The sequence below is a fragment of the Antechinus flavipes genome, chromosome 4 (assembly GCF_016432865.1).
Source record: "Antechinus flavipes isolate AdamAnt ecotype Samford, QLD, Australia chromosome 4, AdamAnt_v2, whole genome shotgun sequence".
NCBI lineage: Eukaryota > Metazoa > Chordata > Mammalia > Dasyuromorphia > Dasyuridae > Antechinus > Antechinus flavipes.
The window spans coordinates 321,926,902-321,944,993 of NC_067401.1; the positions used below are offsets into that span (position 1 = coordinate 321,926,902).

Sequence of the window (18,092 nt, forward strand, 5' to 3'; positions counted from 1 at the left end):
GTTGGTTTTTTTATAGAACCAACTCTTAGTTTTATTAATTAATTCAATAGTTTTTTTACTTTTAATTTTATTGATCTCTCCTTTTATTTTTAGAATTTCAAGTTTAGTGTTTGACTGGGGGTTTTTAATTTGTTCCTTTTCTAGCATTTTTAGTTGCAAGCCCAATTCATTGACCTTCTCTTTCTCTATTTTATACAAATAGGCCTCTAGAGATATGAAATTTTCCCTTATTACCGCTTTGGCTGAATCCCATACATTTTGGTATGATGTCTCATTATTGTCGTTTTCTTGGGTGAAGTTATTAATTATGTCTATGATTTGCTGTTTCACCCAATCATTCTTTAGTATGAGGTTATTTAGTTTCCAATTATTTTTTGGTCTATTTTTCCCTGGCTTTTTGTTGAATGTAATTTTCATTGACTCATGGTCTGAAAAAGATGCATTTACTCATTTCTGCCTTACTGCATTTGAGGTTTTTATGTCGTAATATATAGTCAGTTTTTGTATAGGTTCCATGAACTGCTGAAAAGAAAGTGTATTCCTTTCTGTCTCCATTTCATTTTCTCCAGAGATCTATCATATCTAATTTTTCTAGTATTCTATTTACCTCTTTGACTTCTTTCTTATTTATTTTGTGGTTTGATTTATCTAATTCTGAGAGTACAAGGTTGAGGTCTCCCACTATTATAGTTTTTCTGTCTATTTCTTCTTGCAGCTCTCTTAATTAATCTTTTAAGAATTTAGATGGTACACCACTTGGTGCATATATGCTTAATATTGATATTGCTTTATTATCTATGCTACTCTTTATCAAGATATAGTGCCCTTCCTTATCTCTTTTAATTACATCAATTTTTGCTTTAGCTTCATCTGAGATCAGGATGGCTACCCCTGCTTTTTTGACTTCACCTGAAGCATAATAGATTTTGCTCCAACCTTTTACCTTTATCCTGCATGTATCTCCCCACTTCAGGTGTGTTTCCTGTAAACAACATATTGTAGGATTCTGGCTTTTAATCCATTCTGCTAACCGCTTCCTCTTTATGGGGGAGTTTACCCCATTCACATTTATGGTTAAAATTACCAATTCTGTATTACTTGCCATCTTGTTAACTCCTGTTTATGCTTTTCTCCCTTCTTTCCCCCTCCCCCCCTTCCCAGTATTAAACTTGTGAGCAACACTTGCTTCTCACAGCCCTCCCTTTTTAGTATCTCTCCCCCCGCCTTAGAGTTGCTCCCCCTATCTTACCCCTTTCCCTCCCAGTTTCCATATTCCCTTCTGCTTACCTTATTCCTTCCCTTTTCACTTTTCCCTTCTCACTTTTCAATGAGATGGGAGAAATTTCACCATAAATTGAATATGTCTAAAATTTTTCTCTTAAAGCCAATTCTGAAGGCAGTAAGATACCCACTATATTCATCCCCCTCCATTCTTTCTCTCAGATATAATAGGTTTCCTTTGCCTCTTCGTGAGATGTAGTACCCCCACTTTACCCTTTTTCTGGTACAATGTCCTTTCCACATCTAGTTTCTAGAACAAGGTATACATGTATTCTTTATACATCTTTATAGCAGAAATATAGTCCCCAAGATTTTTTTTTACCTTTTTAGATTTCTCTTGAGTTCTATATTTATAGATCAAACTTTTTGTTAAGTTCTGGCTTTTTCATCAAAAATAAGTGAAATTCGCTTACTTCGTTGAATGTCCATCTTCTTCCCTGGAAAAAGATGCTCATTCTGGCTGGGTAAGTTATTTTTGGTTGCATACCAAGTTCCTTAGCCTTTCGGAATATCATATTCCAGGCCCTTCGATCCTTTAATGTGGATGCTGCTAGATCCTGGGTGATCCTTATTGTGGCTCCTCGATACTTGAAGTGGGTTTTTCTAGCCGCTTGCAGTATTTTTTCCTTCGTCTGAGGGTTCTGGCATTTGGCCACTATATTTCTTGGTGTTTTGATTTTAGGATCCCTTTCAGTAGGTGATCGATGAATTCTTTCAGTGTCTATTTTACCCTCTATTTCTATGACTTCTGGGCAGTTCTCTTTGATAATTTCCTGGAAAATAGTGTCCAGGCTCTTTTTTTCATCATACTTTTCTGGGAGTCCAATGATTCTCAGATTGTCTCTCCTGGATCTGTTTTCCTGGTCTGTTGTTTTCCCAAGAAGGTATTTCACATTCTTTTCTATTGTTTGATTTTTTTGGATTTGCTTGACTGATTCTTCTTGTCTCCTCGAGTCATTCAATTCCATTTGTTCAATTCTGATTTTCAATGAAGTATTTTCTTCACTCACTTTTTTAATATCTTTTTCTAATTGTCCCATTGAGTTCTTTTGTTCTATGGAATTTTTTTCCATTTTGCCAATTTTGTTTTTTAGAGAGCTGTTTTCTGTTTCCTGTTCACTAATCCTATTTTTCAAGGATTTGATTTCTTTATCCACTCTTTCTTTAAATGAGTGGGATGACTTCTCCAGACTCTCTTGCCAAGCCTCCCTCTCCTTTTCCCATTTTTCTTCTAGCTCCCTTGTGAGAGCCTTTTTAATTACTTCTATGAGGTTCATCTGTGCTGAGGAACAGATGATCTCCTTCTTTGGGGATTCACCTGGGGACTGTCTGTTTTTAGTCTCCTCAGGGTTTAGAGTCTGCTCTCTATCCATACAGAAGCTGTCAAGGATTAAGGTCCTTTTCAATTTTTTGCTCATTTTGTCAGAGAAGAATGAAAGACAAACTAGCAAAGAAAAAAATGAAAAAAACCCTAAATGGAGACTGCTTTTTTGGGGGAGGGGCTGGGTGGTGTTACCGAGCTTCCTCTACAGACTGCGGGGGCAGCAGCAAGGCACTAGCAGGACTGTGCTACACCTGCGCTTTGAAACTCTGAGAGGGTGCTGAGACACTGTGGGGGGGGGGGGGGGGGCGGGGGTGAGGGGTGGCCAGGTCCCGAGAGACTCCAGCTGTTCTGGGTTGTTTATTTCACCACCACCCCCCTCCTTCCCCTTCCTCCCCCCCCCCCCCGTCCTCTCCGACCCCGTGTTTTTAGCTTCTCTGCTGGGCTGCTGACTTGCTGCCAGGGCAAAATATCCAATCCTGTAGCAAAGCTCTCCCCGCAGATACGGCTGCGATCACACCCCACCCCCTCTCCGGTCTGCTCCCGTGCTCTCACTGCCGCTGCCCTCAGCCTGCGCCTGATCTAAAACCGTCCCCGCCCTCGAGCAAAAACAGATCTTTCCTGCGAATCTCAAGGATGTCTTCTCTTGGTAACTATTTGTGGGTTTTTTTCAGTCAAGCATTAATTCAGAGGCTTGTAATGGAATGGATAGTGAGAGAAAACGCATGTGCTTCAGTGTTTTTTTGTTTATAGAAAAGAACGATTGGACTCTCTGATACAAAAATTGCCTTCCAGCTGTAAATCTCTGATCCTATTAGTTTCAAGATAAAAAAAATTTTCCACTTTTGAGCAAATCTGTTTCTAAAAATGTATGCTTATATGTACATGTTATGGCTTGCTATTTTAAATGTTAGTTTATTTAATAATTATATGTTGATATAACAGATCATTACAATATTAAAGTTTCTTACAGTAGTAATTGGATTAATGGCTTCTTGAGTTTGAAGAATTTAAAAATAGGGAGACTTGATCAGTTTCTCTTACCTATTTCAATCGCTTCATGTGGCTGTAAAAGACGCTCCAAATGAGTAATAATTATGCACTAATAGTATCTACAGTAGAGGGGGTTTAAGTAAACTAATATACAAGATTTGTTTGTCTGGATGGATTAATTAAAGGATATTTTGTACAACCAAATGAAGCCTCCCATTGGATGGGATGTATTTTTTTTTGTTTAGGAAAAGTCCTATTTTTGGCATATGTTAAGAGAACTTTAAAAGTTCCAGAATGGTGATTGGTAAGTTAACAAGGTGTTATCTGCTACCTCTGATTCCAGATATATGCTGTACCATCTTTGAGTTTAGTAATTGTTTGAGAATGAGGAATGAGAATGGGTAACTAGATGTTGTCTGATTTACCATAGACTAGCAAACAGAGGGAGCATAGAATAAGAACCTGATATCAACTACTATGGGGCTTTTTGCCCAGATGGACATTTCTCTGCAAAATTAAATATACAAAGAATAGACTTTTCCCCACCCCCTCCTTTTTTCCTGATTTCAAAAGTGAAAAAAAAAAATTCAGGGAAAATTAACAAGTGAAAAATCAAAAAATATATAGAGATGCTTATAATTTTTTCCTTTCAGAATTCTTCTTTATTAAATGCTAACTCAGATTCTTTCTGGAGATGAGAAATAAATCTCCAGGATACAGAAATGCCAACAAAAGAGAAGACCTTACTTATTAATGTAGATAGGTATAAAGAATGTATATGCATGTGTATATTCTATACCAAGTACTTTTACTTAATTTGCACAACTTGTGAAAAAGAGTAGCATTTGCAATTACAAAATGCTAAGAATCAAAATCATATCCTTATACACATAATAAGAAAGGGGGACAGAATTATAGAGACCAAGTATTAAGAAAAGTATTGAATAGGTTAAAGTTTTGTTGGCTGGACTACAAATACTGTTTTCTTTTGAAATAATGCTACACTGATTTTTAAAATGAGTCTTAAAAAAAAAAGCAATCCAAATTAGAGACTTTATTGCTTTGACTAATTATTTAGATTTCATTACTTTAACATCTATAGTAAGAAGAAAAAAAATCCTTATTCTATGTAGTATATGTTTTATTGAGATTTGGTTTTTGAGTGCTTTTCAGCTAAATTCCTTCTTGTGATATACTTATTGCATGACCTTTATACTGTTTTGCTGCCCTCCTGTTTAAAAGCATATGATCAAAAATATAGATGGAAAAATTTTCAAGTTGCTGAAACAACTGCATTTTAAAAGTCTACTTATGCCAACTTTTTCTTTTAATGTATATAATGACAGCATTGAGATTGTGCCTTCATTTAGCTCCAGACATATAGTTTTGTGGTTGCAACTTTTGAACTGTTTAAACCACACAATTAGCTAAACTTAATTTAAAACTATACCATGTTCTAAGCATTCTGTCCTTAGCAATGTCGTTCTCATTTATCTTTTCAAATGATTAATCCTTCACATTATAAATGTTGCTCCTGATAGCTTTGCCTAGCATTGATTGTGTGGTTCTTATATTACTTATGAGGATGAGAATAACTTTTAATAATTTTGTGTGTATTGCCTGGTATTTAGGCTTGTAGTAGAAATACACACACACACACACACACACACATGTGTGTGTGTGTGTGTGTGTGTGTGTGTATTATCATATCCTTTGATGTTTTCATCAAAATTTGAATCAAAAGTAACAAGTTTTTCTTGTGTAATTAGCTCAGGAATCAGCAAGAATACATTGCTTAATTATGTTCCTATTAAATGTTAAATATATTAATATTGGGGACCTAAGGAATACGAATACTTATGTGAGTGGTCATTGTGGGAAAAGCATTGGATTTGTTGTGAATGAATGAATGAAATATTTATTAAAAACTTTCGAAACACTGTGGTAAAAGATCCTGTTTAGACTATACTGCTTCCTAACTGTGTAACTTGTAACTTCTCTGAGCTTTAGTTTCCTCTTCTGTAAATCAAAGAACATTTATATACTACTTACCTTAAAGAATTATTGTGAGAATCAAGGGAGATAATGGATTTGATGTTTTGAAATGAAGCACTATAGAACTGTAAGCTTATGTTAAAAGCCAGATTCCTTCTTTCTGTCCTGATGACAGTTAGCAAACTATCTTCCTACAGGTGAGCCAAATTAACCTTAAAAAATCTTTGTAGATACGTTGAATCATTGGCGTTAAAATTTTGTAACTTCACTTTTTCTAAGGAAAAAAAAAAGGTGCATCGCCAAAGGAAATTTGCTTTTGCTGGCACTTAAAAAGATGTTTAGAATACCTAAGAGATTATTCCTGTTTTAGATGGACAGCTTTTATCTGTCCTGATGAGGAAGATCATCTAGAAGCTTTTATTTCTCAGAAAAATGGCATCCTTTTGTTGTTCAAAGATTTGCACAGTCCAGACTTGGGGATGAAATATGGAGATTCTCAATGCCTTTTGTATTTCCCCGGGGGAAAAACTTCTCTTTATAGATTCAATCATTATTCTGTTTGACTTAATTCTGATTTGATTTTCTTGCCCTTAATAGATCTAAAACCATTTAGGTTCATTTATTTTTATGTATTAAGGAGATAATTCAGTGAAGAGAAAAAAAAAAAAACAATAAGGGTAAATCAAGATGTTTAGGTTTGAAATGATCATCATTGACAAATGTTGATGAGTATCCATTTGAGTCCTTGATACTTAACTGAGTGCTGAGCCTTTATTGTAATGAAAAGTAATTAATTATTTTTCTTTTTCCCAGGGGATCAGACTTTAAGAGTTTGGGATGTGAAGACATCAGGAGTCAAAATTGTGATTCCAGCTCATCAAGCAGAAATTTTGAGCTGTGATTGGTGCAAATATAATGAGGTATATAATATACTACACGGTGTGATCTTTTCCTAGTAGATCAGCCTTTATTTTTAAAAAATAATATTTATCAATGTTTTTTGTATTTTTGCTGCCTTCATATATGAATCTATACTTCCCCCTCACCTATCTAAAAATGCTATTCCTTTTTTAAAAAAATGAAAAAGAGAGTGAATATTGAAAAAGGCAGCTCAACAAAATTAACACATCAACTGCATCTGACAGTATATGCAACATTCTGAACCCACAGTCTTCCCACCTCTGTAAAAAGAGGAAAATATATTTTATTATCTGAGGCCAAATTTGGTTGCATTAATAATACAACATTCTAGGTTTTGGTGGTGGTGGTATAGATGTCAATTTCATTTACATTATTGTATATTTTTTGTATGTTGAGTTCTTTGCTACTGTAAAAATACTAATATAAATATTTGGGAGGCATGAGAATTTTGTTTGAATTTTTAACCTTGTGATCTATGTCTAACTGGAATCTCAGGTCAAAGAATGTGGAATTTTAGCTACTTTCTTAGTGTAATTACAAATTTCTTTGCAGAATTTTTTGGACCAATTAATTCATAGCTTTTCTAATAGTATTTTTGTGTCTGACTTTCCACAGCCCACAAATGAGATTGAGTAGCAATTCCTAGTTTGAAATATGAGGTGCAAAGTATAGAGCACATGTGAAGAATTCACAGTGGTGATCTCTTAGCCAAAAGGTACCTTTATTTATGAGAAGAGGTTACGACAAAATGAAGAGGTAAAATAGACATCAGGAGTGGTAAAGATGAAATAGATTCGGGAGAACAGTAGAAAGAATATTATAATTAGCAAGAAAAGGGGTTTTGTCAATTAATAGTTGAAAAGACAAGTTCCTTGGAACTCACAATTAACCAGGAGTAAAGGACTATACCATGAAGTAAAAATAATGTCATTGACTGGCGGGCTAAAATCCTAGTAAAGTTTAGTAGACTAACCCTAAAGGGAATCAAGGGAAGGGAATTATATACCCCATTGCTGGTGGGCTAACTCTAAAAAAGATTTTTTCATTCTAAAGGTGAGCTATAACTAGGACAAAGGGTACCATGAGATAAAAGAAGTAGAACAGATTTATAGGAGAAATTTAACTTGGGGATTTGAAATCATAATTTGTTGTTGTGTTATTGGATACAGTAAGGAAGGATTTTTAAAGACCTTCACTTGAACAAAAGGCTTACTTACGACTGAGCTGATCCCATTGGTACCCTTCCCTGCTTGCCTTAGAAAGAACTATAATCTTATCAGTACTTCAGTCTTTCTCTGCTCCAAACCTAACTAACCAGGATCTCATCACTAAATAAGTTATTTGCCTTTCAGGTCAATTTTATTTCATCTTTGGTATGGAGATCCATGGACATTAAGGTTAAATTTAATCCTTCTGGTTTCCAATTGATACTCATGTGTGACCTGAATTAGCATTAATAGAATTTAAGAGCACAGAGCAACATATAGAATGAAAAACAGATAAATGTTTAAAAGTTTAACTGTATAGAATTATTTTGGTTGAATGACTTTATAATTTCAGTGGCATCCTTTCCCTCTCCAGTCTGCAAATAACATTTCTCCTGCTGGACTTTGATTAGTACTTTGCATCCTATTATGAAATTAATAGCATTGTGTTTGTTCTATAATTATTTGTGAAACTGTTATGACTTCATATTAGATTCTAACCCCTATTAGGATCTAGATCTTGTAATTGTTTTCTCCCCTATTCTGCTTTTGCCTAGTTTGGTGTTTTGTACAAAGTAGGTATTTAATAAATGTCTGTTTAATTTAATTAAATTTATTGCATTTTCTTCCTTCTGGGCTTCCAAATTTATATTATTTACTACTTTGAATCTTTTCTACTTTGCCATTCAGACTGTTTCATTTGTAATTTGTTTTTTAGGTGCTTATTTTTCATTTTATAACCCATTAAAAAATTCTCGTTGTCATGTTTTATTATTTCAACAAAGTTCCATACTTTTAAAAGAAATCAAAAAAATTTCTAGTCATATGAAAAAATTCTCTAAATCATGTTAATCAAATGCAAATTAAAACAACCTTGAGGTATCATTTTACATCTATCTGATTGACTAAAATGATTGATGGGAAAGTGACAGATGTTGGAGGACATGTGGAAAAAATTGGGACACACTTATTGTTGATAGAATTGTAAACTGATCCAACCATTTTGAAGAGCAAGCTGGAATTATCCCAAGCAATACTACTACTAGTTCTGTTTCCATAGATGATTAGGGGAAAGAACCTATATGTTATAAAAATTTGTAGCAGCTTTCTTTGTAGTGGCAAAGAACTGAATATTGAGGGGATGCACATCAATTGGAAAATGACTGAATAAGTTGTAGTGTAATGGAATATTACTGTGCTGTAAAAAATAATGAGCTTGATAATCTTAGAAAAACATGGATAGGCTTTCATGAAATAATGAAGAGTGAAATGTGTAGAACCAAGAGAATGTTGTATATGGTAACAGCAATCTTGTTTTGTGATAGAGAATAAATGAAGACTCTTATTTGCATCTATATCTCTAGAGTAGGAATGAGAAGGAAGTAAAAAAGGAGAAAAAATTTACACAATAATTGTATTATGTATTTAAAAGGAACAGCAAGTTAAAAGGAATAATATAATTATTATGTGCAATTTCATGTGCAATCTTATACTGTATTATGGAAATGCTTATTTTAGTCTATAAATTAAAAATTCTTTTTTAAGATAGTATTGTACACATGTATATATACACAAAGTCACATATATAAACACTCACACTTGTGATTCATGAAAAACTTCAGGCAATTTTATGAATCAAATCTGAGGATGCTCAATTCCAAATATATGTGGATTTGTGATTAGGTGTGTGTGTATTTACACAGTTTGCCTATTGAACTTTGCTAAATATGCAAATAATATTTTTTCCCATTCACTTTTAGATTCATTATTGTTCATTAAAGGAATAAAAACATTGTTTATCATAATTTTGTAAATGAATGAGGAAAAGTGGATAAAAAATGAAGTTTTTGTTTGATAGCAAAACTTTATCTGAATAAAGATGTTTACTTTGCAGACTACAATGAAAACATCTGTCACTATAAATGAATTTCTATAATACCAAAATCAAATTGGGAAAGGATTGTTGCTCTTCTGAATTCTGTAGTAGATAGATGCTGGTATTAGACTGCGATAAACTAAGTGGATGAGTCTTATGTTTCCATTTCTTATGCCAAAATTCTCAAATTTATTACATGTTTTTTTTTTTTGTCAGCAATAAGAAGAGACTTTTTTATTTTTCATGTTAAAGTTAAATTAATTTTAATTGTGTTTTCCCTCCCTAATTATTTTTAGAATTTGCTGGTAACAGGTGCAGTTGACTGTAGCTTAAGAGGCTGGGACTTAAGAAACATACGTCAACCAATATTTGAACTTCTTGGTCATGCCTATGCTATTAGAAGAGTGAAAGTAAGTCATGTGACTTTTACATTTCTTTCATATATATATTTGTAGATAGACTATCTATCTAGCTATATTTTAAAATTAAAATACTTTGTAAATGCCTGACTACATATTTGAATTCAAGTTTTGGCTGCTTTTAATTCTCCTTAATATTTAAAAATTATATTATTGTTCTTGAAGACTATATAGTTAGTTGGAAAAGCTATTTACAGTTGTCTCATTAAAGAGAGGTTAAAATATGTTCAGAATACTCTTTTTTTTTTTTTTTTTTTTTTTTTTTGGCTGAGGCAATTGAGGTTAAGTGACTTGCCCAGGGTCACACAGCTAGGAAATGTTAAGTGTCTGAGGTCAAATTTGAATTCAGATCTTCCTGACTTCAGGGCTAGTATTCTATCCACTGCGCCCCCTAGTTGCCCCCAGAGTACTCTTAAGAAGGCAGATAAATGTATGATATGTATGATACAAGGTAGGCAAAGCAATGAAACACTTTAAAAAATTCTGATACTTAAAAGAGTAAACTTTGTACAAAATTGGCTTATTCCCTAAGGCTCCAGGTAGTCTGGATTTTAATACTATTACTGCATGTTATTTTTTACAAAATGCTGAGCTACTGTATAAAGTAATATACACTGCATACAGATGGTATACTGAATTTTATGGGAAGGTTTTTCAGTGCCCGTAAGAAATTGTGCTTTTGGATTGGTCTTTTTTGCTTTTGTAGCACTTTGGAACAAACCTATCATATAATTGTATGAATTATATTCAATTTCTATACTTTGATCTATTTGATAACAAGGGTAATAGTGTCCTGGTCATATTTCCAGTTAGATGATTATACTGTACATACTTGAAAACCCTGACATAATTTCAAATCTACATATGGAATGGCACCTGATTTTTTTTTTTTTCTTTCAGTTATAAATTTTTTTGTTTGTTTGTTGTTGAGGCATTTGGGGTTTAATGACTTGCCCAGCCAGGGTCATATAGCTAGGAAGTGTTAAGTGTCTGAGGCCAGATTTTAACTCAGATTCTCCTGACTTTAGGGCTGGTGCTTTATTCACTGTATTACCAAGCTGCCTCCAGTTATAATGTTTTAAAAATCTGATTTTTCCTATGCATACCACTTCTATTTGAGAGAAATCTCATGTAGAATTATTTAAAGTTCTGGTTAGAAATGTTGTATTATATGAAGAGGTATACCAATAATTAGCCTTTTCAGAGCATACAATTGATTTATTAAGTTATTTTAGTTATATTTTAAAAGTGTTATTTGGAGACAATAGATATTGTGGAGAAAGTGTATCTTGAAGCAAGAAAGAATTCGGATTTTGTTTGACACAGTGGCTGTGTAACTCTGGGCAAGTCACCGAATCACTCAGTACTGTGGGCACTCTCTAAAACTATAAGTTGTCAAAATACTAAGTGCCAACTTGCATTAATAGAGGGAGTTATCTCACCTAAGAGATTCCTGGACCAGTGAGATTATAAATCTTTTCCTTAAACTTTTTTTGAATCAGTAATTGCTTTTGACTTTGCATCTTTCACTTTTGAAATAAAATTAATGATTTTTCATTATCTAAAATGCAAGAATTAAGAAATTACTGAAATGTTTAATCTTGATTATTTGTTGTGATACTTGTGGCTATAATATATTTAAAATGTGTTATGGTTGTGAAAACTTACATAGGATTTCAAAGTCATTTATGGCTCTAAGTGGACTTTTTCAGGTGATATTCAATTAGAGATTAGATTGAATTTTTGCAAATTGTAATTTTTGGTTTTAAAACAACAGACATTTAGGATTATCTTTCTCTAGCAAAGTACTTAAATAGCAGACCAAGTGGCTTTTTTCTTTTAAATAAGAACTTTATTCAAGAAAAAATTTGACTTAGGTAGAGAATTTATAAACTAGCATTGTTCTTTATTTCAAAGTAAAGTTTATGGATTAAATTAAAGATTAAAGAAAGTAGAATTTGAATTAGTAAAGCTGAAAAACTTCTAGTTTGCAATAATGCCTATGGACATTACTAAAAATGAAATACTGTCATGCAGTTAATCGCAGATTCAGACAGTTGTTTCAGTAAGGATTTTTTTTTCTTACAGGAAAGAAAAGTGTTTTATGAAACTCTTAATTGTTAAGTTGCTGTTATTTCTATATATTTTGTAAATGTTTATTTAAAGTTTTATTGTCAGAAAAATTTTCTTTTTATCTCTTGCAGTTTTCACCATTTCATGCTTCTTTGTTGGCCTCTTGCTCCTATGATTTTACAGTGAGGTATAGTTGCTTTTATTATATTATAATATTAAAAATCATATAGTAGCTCTGTTTTTAAGTGGTAGGGACATTTTTTTTTGTGAAAAAATGTTTGTATTCCTAAAAAGAAAATAATTTAACTTACATATATTTAGTATTTACTCTTTTTAAAAATTATTTTCATAGTTTAGCCATAAGTAAGAATATAGATGTCTAAAAGACCCAAAGGGTACTGTCCAATAAGAGAATATATTGGGATGATCTGAAACTTAGGAGAAATAAAGACTTTCCCTCTGTAATCAAAGATCCTAAACATTAGTCAAGTTATCTTTTTGACATTTCTTTAATATACCAATGTACAGCCCATTAGAGAGACAGATTTTCTTGAAATCCTTAAGTGGTAACCATTTTGCTTAAAGAAAAAAATCTGAATTTGGGGGACAGGGAATAGAAATTTATCTTATTTTAACTCATTTTAAAAGATGTAATAGTTGTATTTTTTTAGGTTTATAAAAGTATATTATATAAAATTTTTCTGATAGAATTATTTTAGATATTCTAGACTTAAAACTATATAGTATAAACATAGTTGCAGATTTACCCATTGGATTTATTTTTGAATGAAAACTAAGAAAATTGTTATTTTTTAAAATTGCACTTTCTGTGATACCAAGGATATCCAGAAAATACTCATTTTCTTTTGAAAAAAATTTTTTTGAAAAAAATAGAAAAAAAATCTTTTCTTTGTAAATGACCTTTATTTTCAAATGTGTTACTGCCTTTCATCCTCTGTCATTTCTTTATCACAAAGAATTTTTTTTAAAAGAAGGGGAGGGGAAACAATCCACTAAAGCTAATTGATACATCAAACAAATCTAATAAGATATTTATTCACTTCTGTACTAAAGAAAATGAGGTGCATTTTCCTATCTCTTTTCTAAGATTAAGATTAGTCATTATTGACATTAATGTCAACATTCAGATTTCATTTATTTTTTATTGTTGTTACTGTTCTTTCTCTTACATTGTTGTAGTTATTGGCTATGTTTCCCAGTTCTACTTATTTTCTAATATATTATCTCTGATCCTAGAGATTATAAAAGCAATTATAATCTGATACCTTGTCTTTAAAACTTTCATCTTTCTAAAGCAAAAATCCATGTTCCATAATTTTAACTTTTTTTTCATTTTGGCAGATAAACAGTTCCAAAAAAAGCTCTTTTAAACAATATCTTTTTACTTTTCAAAATACATGTAAAATCTTGCATTCACCCTTGCAAAACCATGTGTTCCAAATTCTTCTTCCTCTCTCCTCTATTTCTCCCTTCCCTAGACAGCAAGTAACCCATTATTGGTTAAACATGTGCAATTGTTCTGAACATATTTCCACATTTATCATGTTGTGCAAAATAAATCAGATCTAAAGGGGGGAAAATGTGAATGGAAAAAAACAACAAGCAAACAAATGTCAAAAAAAAATGTGAAAATACAGTGCTGTGATCCACTTTCAATCTTCATAGTCTTCTCTCAGTAGGTGGATGGCTCTTTCCATCACAAGTTATTGAAATTGCCTTGAATCACCTCATTATTGAAAAAAGCATCACAGTTGATGATCATCTTATTGCTACTTTTTCTTGATTCTAATCACCTCACTTAGCATCAGTTCATGTAAGTCTTTCCAGTCTTTTTGAAATTATCCTGCTGAATCATTTCTTATAGAACAATAATATTCCATAATATTCATATACCATAACTTATTCAGCCATTCTCCAACTGATGGGTATTCACTCAGTTTCCAGTTTCCTGACACTACAAAGAGGGCTGCTACAAACATTTTTGCATATTTGGGTCCTTTTCCCTTTTTAATGATCTCTTTGGGATACAGGCCTAGTAGAGACACTGCTGGAGCAAAGGATATGCACAGATTTGTAGCCCTTTGGGTGTAGTTCCAAATTGTTCTCCAGAATAGTTGGATCACTTCACAAATTTAGCAACTTTGGATTAGTGTTCCAGTTTTCCCACATTCCCTCTAACAGTTTTTATTATTTCAGAAAAAGCTTTTAAGGGAAAAACAAAACAAAAGAGAATATGAAAACCCTATCTTTTTTTCCCATTGGTTCTTGTATCATATGTCAGTTTTAATAGGTGTTACTTTGGGGCTTAGTACATGATATCTTAGTAGGAACACAAAAGAAAATAATTGTTTCTTCTCCTCCTCCTCCTCCTCCTCCTCCTCCTCCTCCTCCTCCTCCTCCTCCTTCCTCTTCCTCTTCCTCTTCCTCTTCTTCTTCTTCTTCTTCTTCTTCTTCTTCTTCTTCTTCTTCTTCTTCTTCTAGCTAAACAGAAATGCTTTCACATAATCTTACAGTTAGCTACATGGTTCCCTTTCATCTTGGACTCTTCCTTCACTTTTTTAACCAAGATTTGTGCATTTACTTTTGTCTTAGGCAACTGGTGCCATAGTGGTAAAGAGAGCTGGGCTTCGAATCAAGAAGAGTTTAAATATAGCCTCAGATGCTTACTAACCATGTGACCCTAGATATGCTACTTAACCTATGAATTGGGGAGCTTAATAGCACCTATTTGCAGGATTATGAAGATAATTGAGATAATATTTATGAAATTCTTAGCACAGTACCTAGCACATAATAGGCATGTAATAAATCATTATTCTCTTCCCCTCTTTCCTTAAAATCCTTTCTTTTACAACCCATCTTTTGAGCTTGCAAATGTTTTACTTGAAGAATGGCCTCTCCAGATATCACAGATCCTTCTAGGGTCAGACAAAGTGGCTACCAAAAAAGACTTAAGTGAAGTGAAAACTATAAACTTATATGACTGTGTCTATATTATTTATCTGTACATCTATTTGTCTACCTATCTATCTAGTTGTTGTGCTGGTGAGTTCTTCCAAACTTTTGACTGTTATTAACTTTATCTGGTGTTCACATCCAATTGTTCAAGAGTTCATTTTACTGCCTTTTCAGATTTCCAGTTCATTTTTCAAAGGAAATACATTGCTTTGTGACCAAATTAATACCTGCTGTAATATCTGCTATCATTAGACTATCATACATTAGGCTTCCTGTTATGTTTGAGCTGGTTTTGAAACTGGAAAGTGGTCTTCATGGTGTTTGTTTCTTCATGATTATTTTAAATAGTGATTACTGAATAGCAGCATCTGACAAAACAAAGTAACTTTGCAGATGGCAGAACCCAGAACTCCTAGCAGAACACAAAATAAATATTTGATGTGTTAAATTATATGAATGAATTGTGAAAGATATTAAATTCCAGTAACTATATATTTCGAGGAATTATGTATAAAGAATCTGGGCATATTTCAAAAACACAAGGGCAGAATGCATAGGTAACTGTATTTGTAGTTAGTCAATATGAGTTTAAATTCTACCTCTAAGATACCTTGCTGTGTGATTTTGAGCAAATCACTTTTTCTCAAAGCCTTAGTGTCCTCCAAAAACTGTTTGTGCTCTCTATTTATAGGGTGGTGAAGAAAGTGCTTTGGGAAGTTTTAAGTACTGTGTACATCCAAATTTTTTGTCAGAATTAAACTTTGTGGCATTTACATTTTCATTTTATCTGATATGGACATTCTAGTAATGAGTAGTATTTTGATGGGATGATTTGGGAAACTGTGAATTTTATACTGGTTTGCAAATGATGGCTCTCATTTTGGTAGCATTTTTATACCAGATTTACAGAGAATTTTACCACTACTAATTTGCCTTTGCAAAATAGATGAATATTTTATTTGAATTGAAATGTGAAAAGAAAATTTGTTTTCATTAAATAATAGCAGAACATACAGATAAAGCTGTCTTTTTCTTTAGAAGCAAAGCTTTTCATATTGACTTATGTGGTAACTACTAAGCTTTAGTTTGTTCTCAGAAACTAAATATAAATTGAGGTCAGTAGAAATGTGTGTGACAATAGAAAATCTGAATCCTTTATAAAGGGAAATGAATGGAAAATAAATACAAGTTTGACAGGTGAATTTTCGTTTTTCAAAATAATTAAAAGAAAAGTCATTTAAGTTTTCCCTTGGGTTTCTAGCCATTCCTTAGACTTTCGATGGAATATGATTTTAGTAGTATTTAAAGTTCACGAACTCAGTGATATGGTTCTATGTGGTAATTATTGAAAGGAAAGGTCAAAGAAGATGACCTCTTATTAGATTTTAAAGCAGTGTGATGTGAATTTAGTTGAATTTAATCTCTGAAGAATGAATTGCATGATTAATGTTCATTAATACCATAAAAGAGAAAAGCAGGGAAAATGTCTAAGGTCAAAAACCTCAAATGGTTGTTTATGTTTTTAACACTAAAGATAATGCAGATCTCAGTGCCAGATTCTAGCTCCTGTTAAATCCTCCATAATATATTACTTTTAAATAAGAGCATTCTTTAGCCTATTTTACTGGATATGTTAAACTTATTTTCAGAATGTTATAGTTAAATGCTTTAACATTAAAATGAAAGTGTTAAAATTGATTATCTGAAATAAAAAGGAAATTGAAAACCAAATTACTAAGCCATCTGTGATTTAATTTGAAAAGATATAATTTGCATATTAAATCAAGTGACCTGACACCTCAGAGGACAGAGACAAAGAGTAATTTACAGAGATGATTTTTATATAATAAAAAAGAATTGAAAAAAATTATAGAAACTTGTTTTGAACATAATTAAATTAGATAAAACAAATGATCTGACTACTTAGCTTCTCCCGGATTTTTTAAATCCAATGCCAGACATCCTTTCCTTTAGGTAGTATCTCTTGTAATCAAAAAGAATATTAGGAAAGAGGAACTTGTGGTCAGTGATTAGCAATTATGCCTTATCTCCCTTAACAAGGTCCATGATTCAACTTGCATTCTAGCTAAAGAAAAAGAAAAGGGGATTTAATTTCTGGCTAACTTTTCTCCAGCTTCCAGAATGGTAAACTTGGCTTCTGGTCAAACTCCCTTTCTATCAGAAAGGTAAATTTAGCCTTTTGAAAAACCTTATAATCATGTGATTATTTTATTCTTCTAAATTATCTGCTCCTAAATAATAAAGTCTTCTCACTATGTTTATTCACTAAATCTTTAGGTAACCCACACATAAGATGCTATCTATGTTTAGCCTAGCTTAGCTTAAGTCTAGCTTTTCCCAAAGAAGGGAGCCTAGTCCTACAATGGAACTAAAACTAAATCCAAGTAATCAAAAAGAACTGATTTCTTTTTCAAAAGATATCAAGAATTTCCTTATTACTATCAGATGAAGTTTTAATTATTGAGTGTGTTAGATGCAAATAAGAATGAAATTTTATTGCTCTTTTGCTATATGAATTCATTCATTCTTAAGTTTATTCAATGAAGATATCACACTTTATATTGCTGTATAAAAACATGCATTATTTCTGTTGTTGCTTTGTCATTTTCTCCCTTTGTCCCTTGTATGTACTGCCAGATTTACTATGCAAATCATATTTAGTGAATGGTGAGAGAGACCATAAATACATTATTTGGATTTTGAAAAGTCTTCTTTTATTGAACATATTTCCAAATTACTTCAGAAGCAAAGAAGTAGATTGAACTTCTGGGAGCAAAAATAGTGGAATAATCAGTAAATGGTTGTAACTTTCCTATATTCATTTCCAGACAATCATAAAATAGTACCCAAAAACAGGTCTTGGAGCAACAGAACCAGCAAGGAAACAGACTTAACCAATTTTTAGCCCAGGAAACTTTGAAGATTGGATGGAAGGGTTCTTCTTAGGTAAAAACATTTTAGGAGAGGAAATTTCCCAGTAGGCTGGCAACAAAGCTCCACCTCAACAA

At 32.5% G+C, this 18,092-nt stretch overlaps 1 protein-coding gene across 1 annotated transcript in view; it reads left to right on the top strand.

Annotated features, from left to right (window-relative positions):
• PEX7 (peroxisomal biogenesis factor 7) overlaps positions 1-18,092 on the top strand; it is an 84,480-nt gene that overhangs the window by 40,184 nt on the left and 26,204 nt on the right. The window contains exons 6-8 of the mRNA XM_051997833.1: positions 6,404-6,510; positions 9,889-10,002; positions 12,216-12,271. Coding sequence (XP_051853793.1) covers positions 6,404-6,510; positions 9,889-10,002; positions 12,216-12,271 — 277 coding nt within the window. The remainder of the gene's footprint in view (positions 1-6,403; positions 6,511-9,888; positions 10,003-12,215; positions 12,272-18,092) is intronic.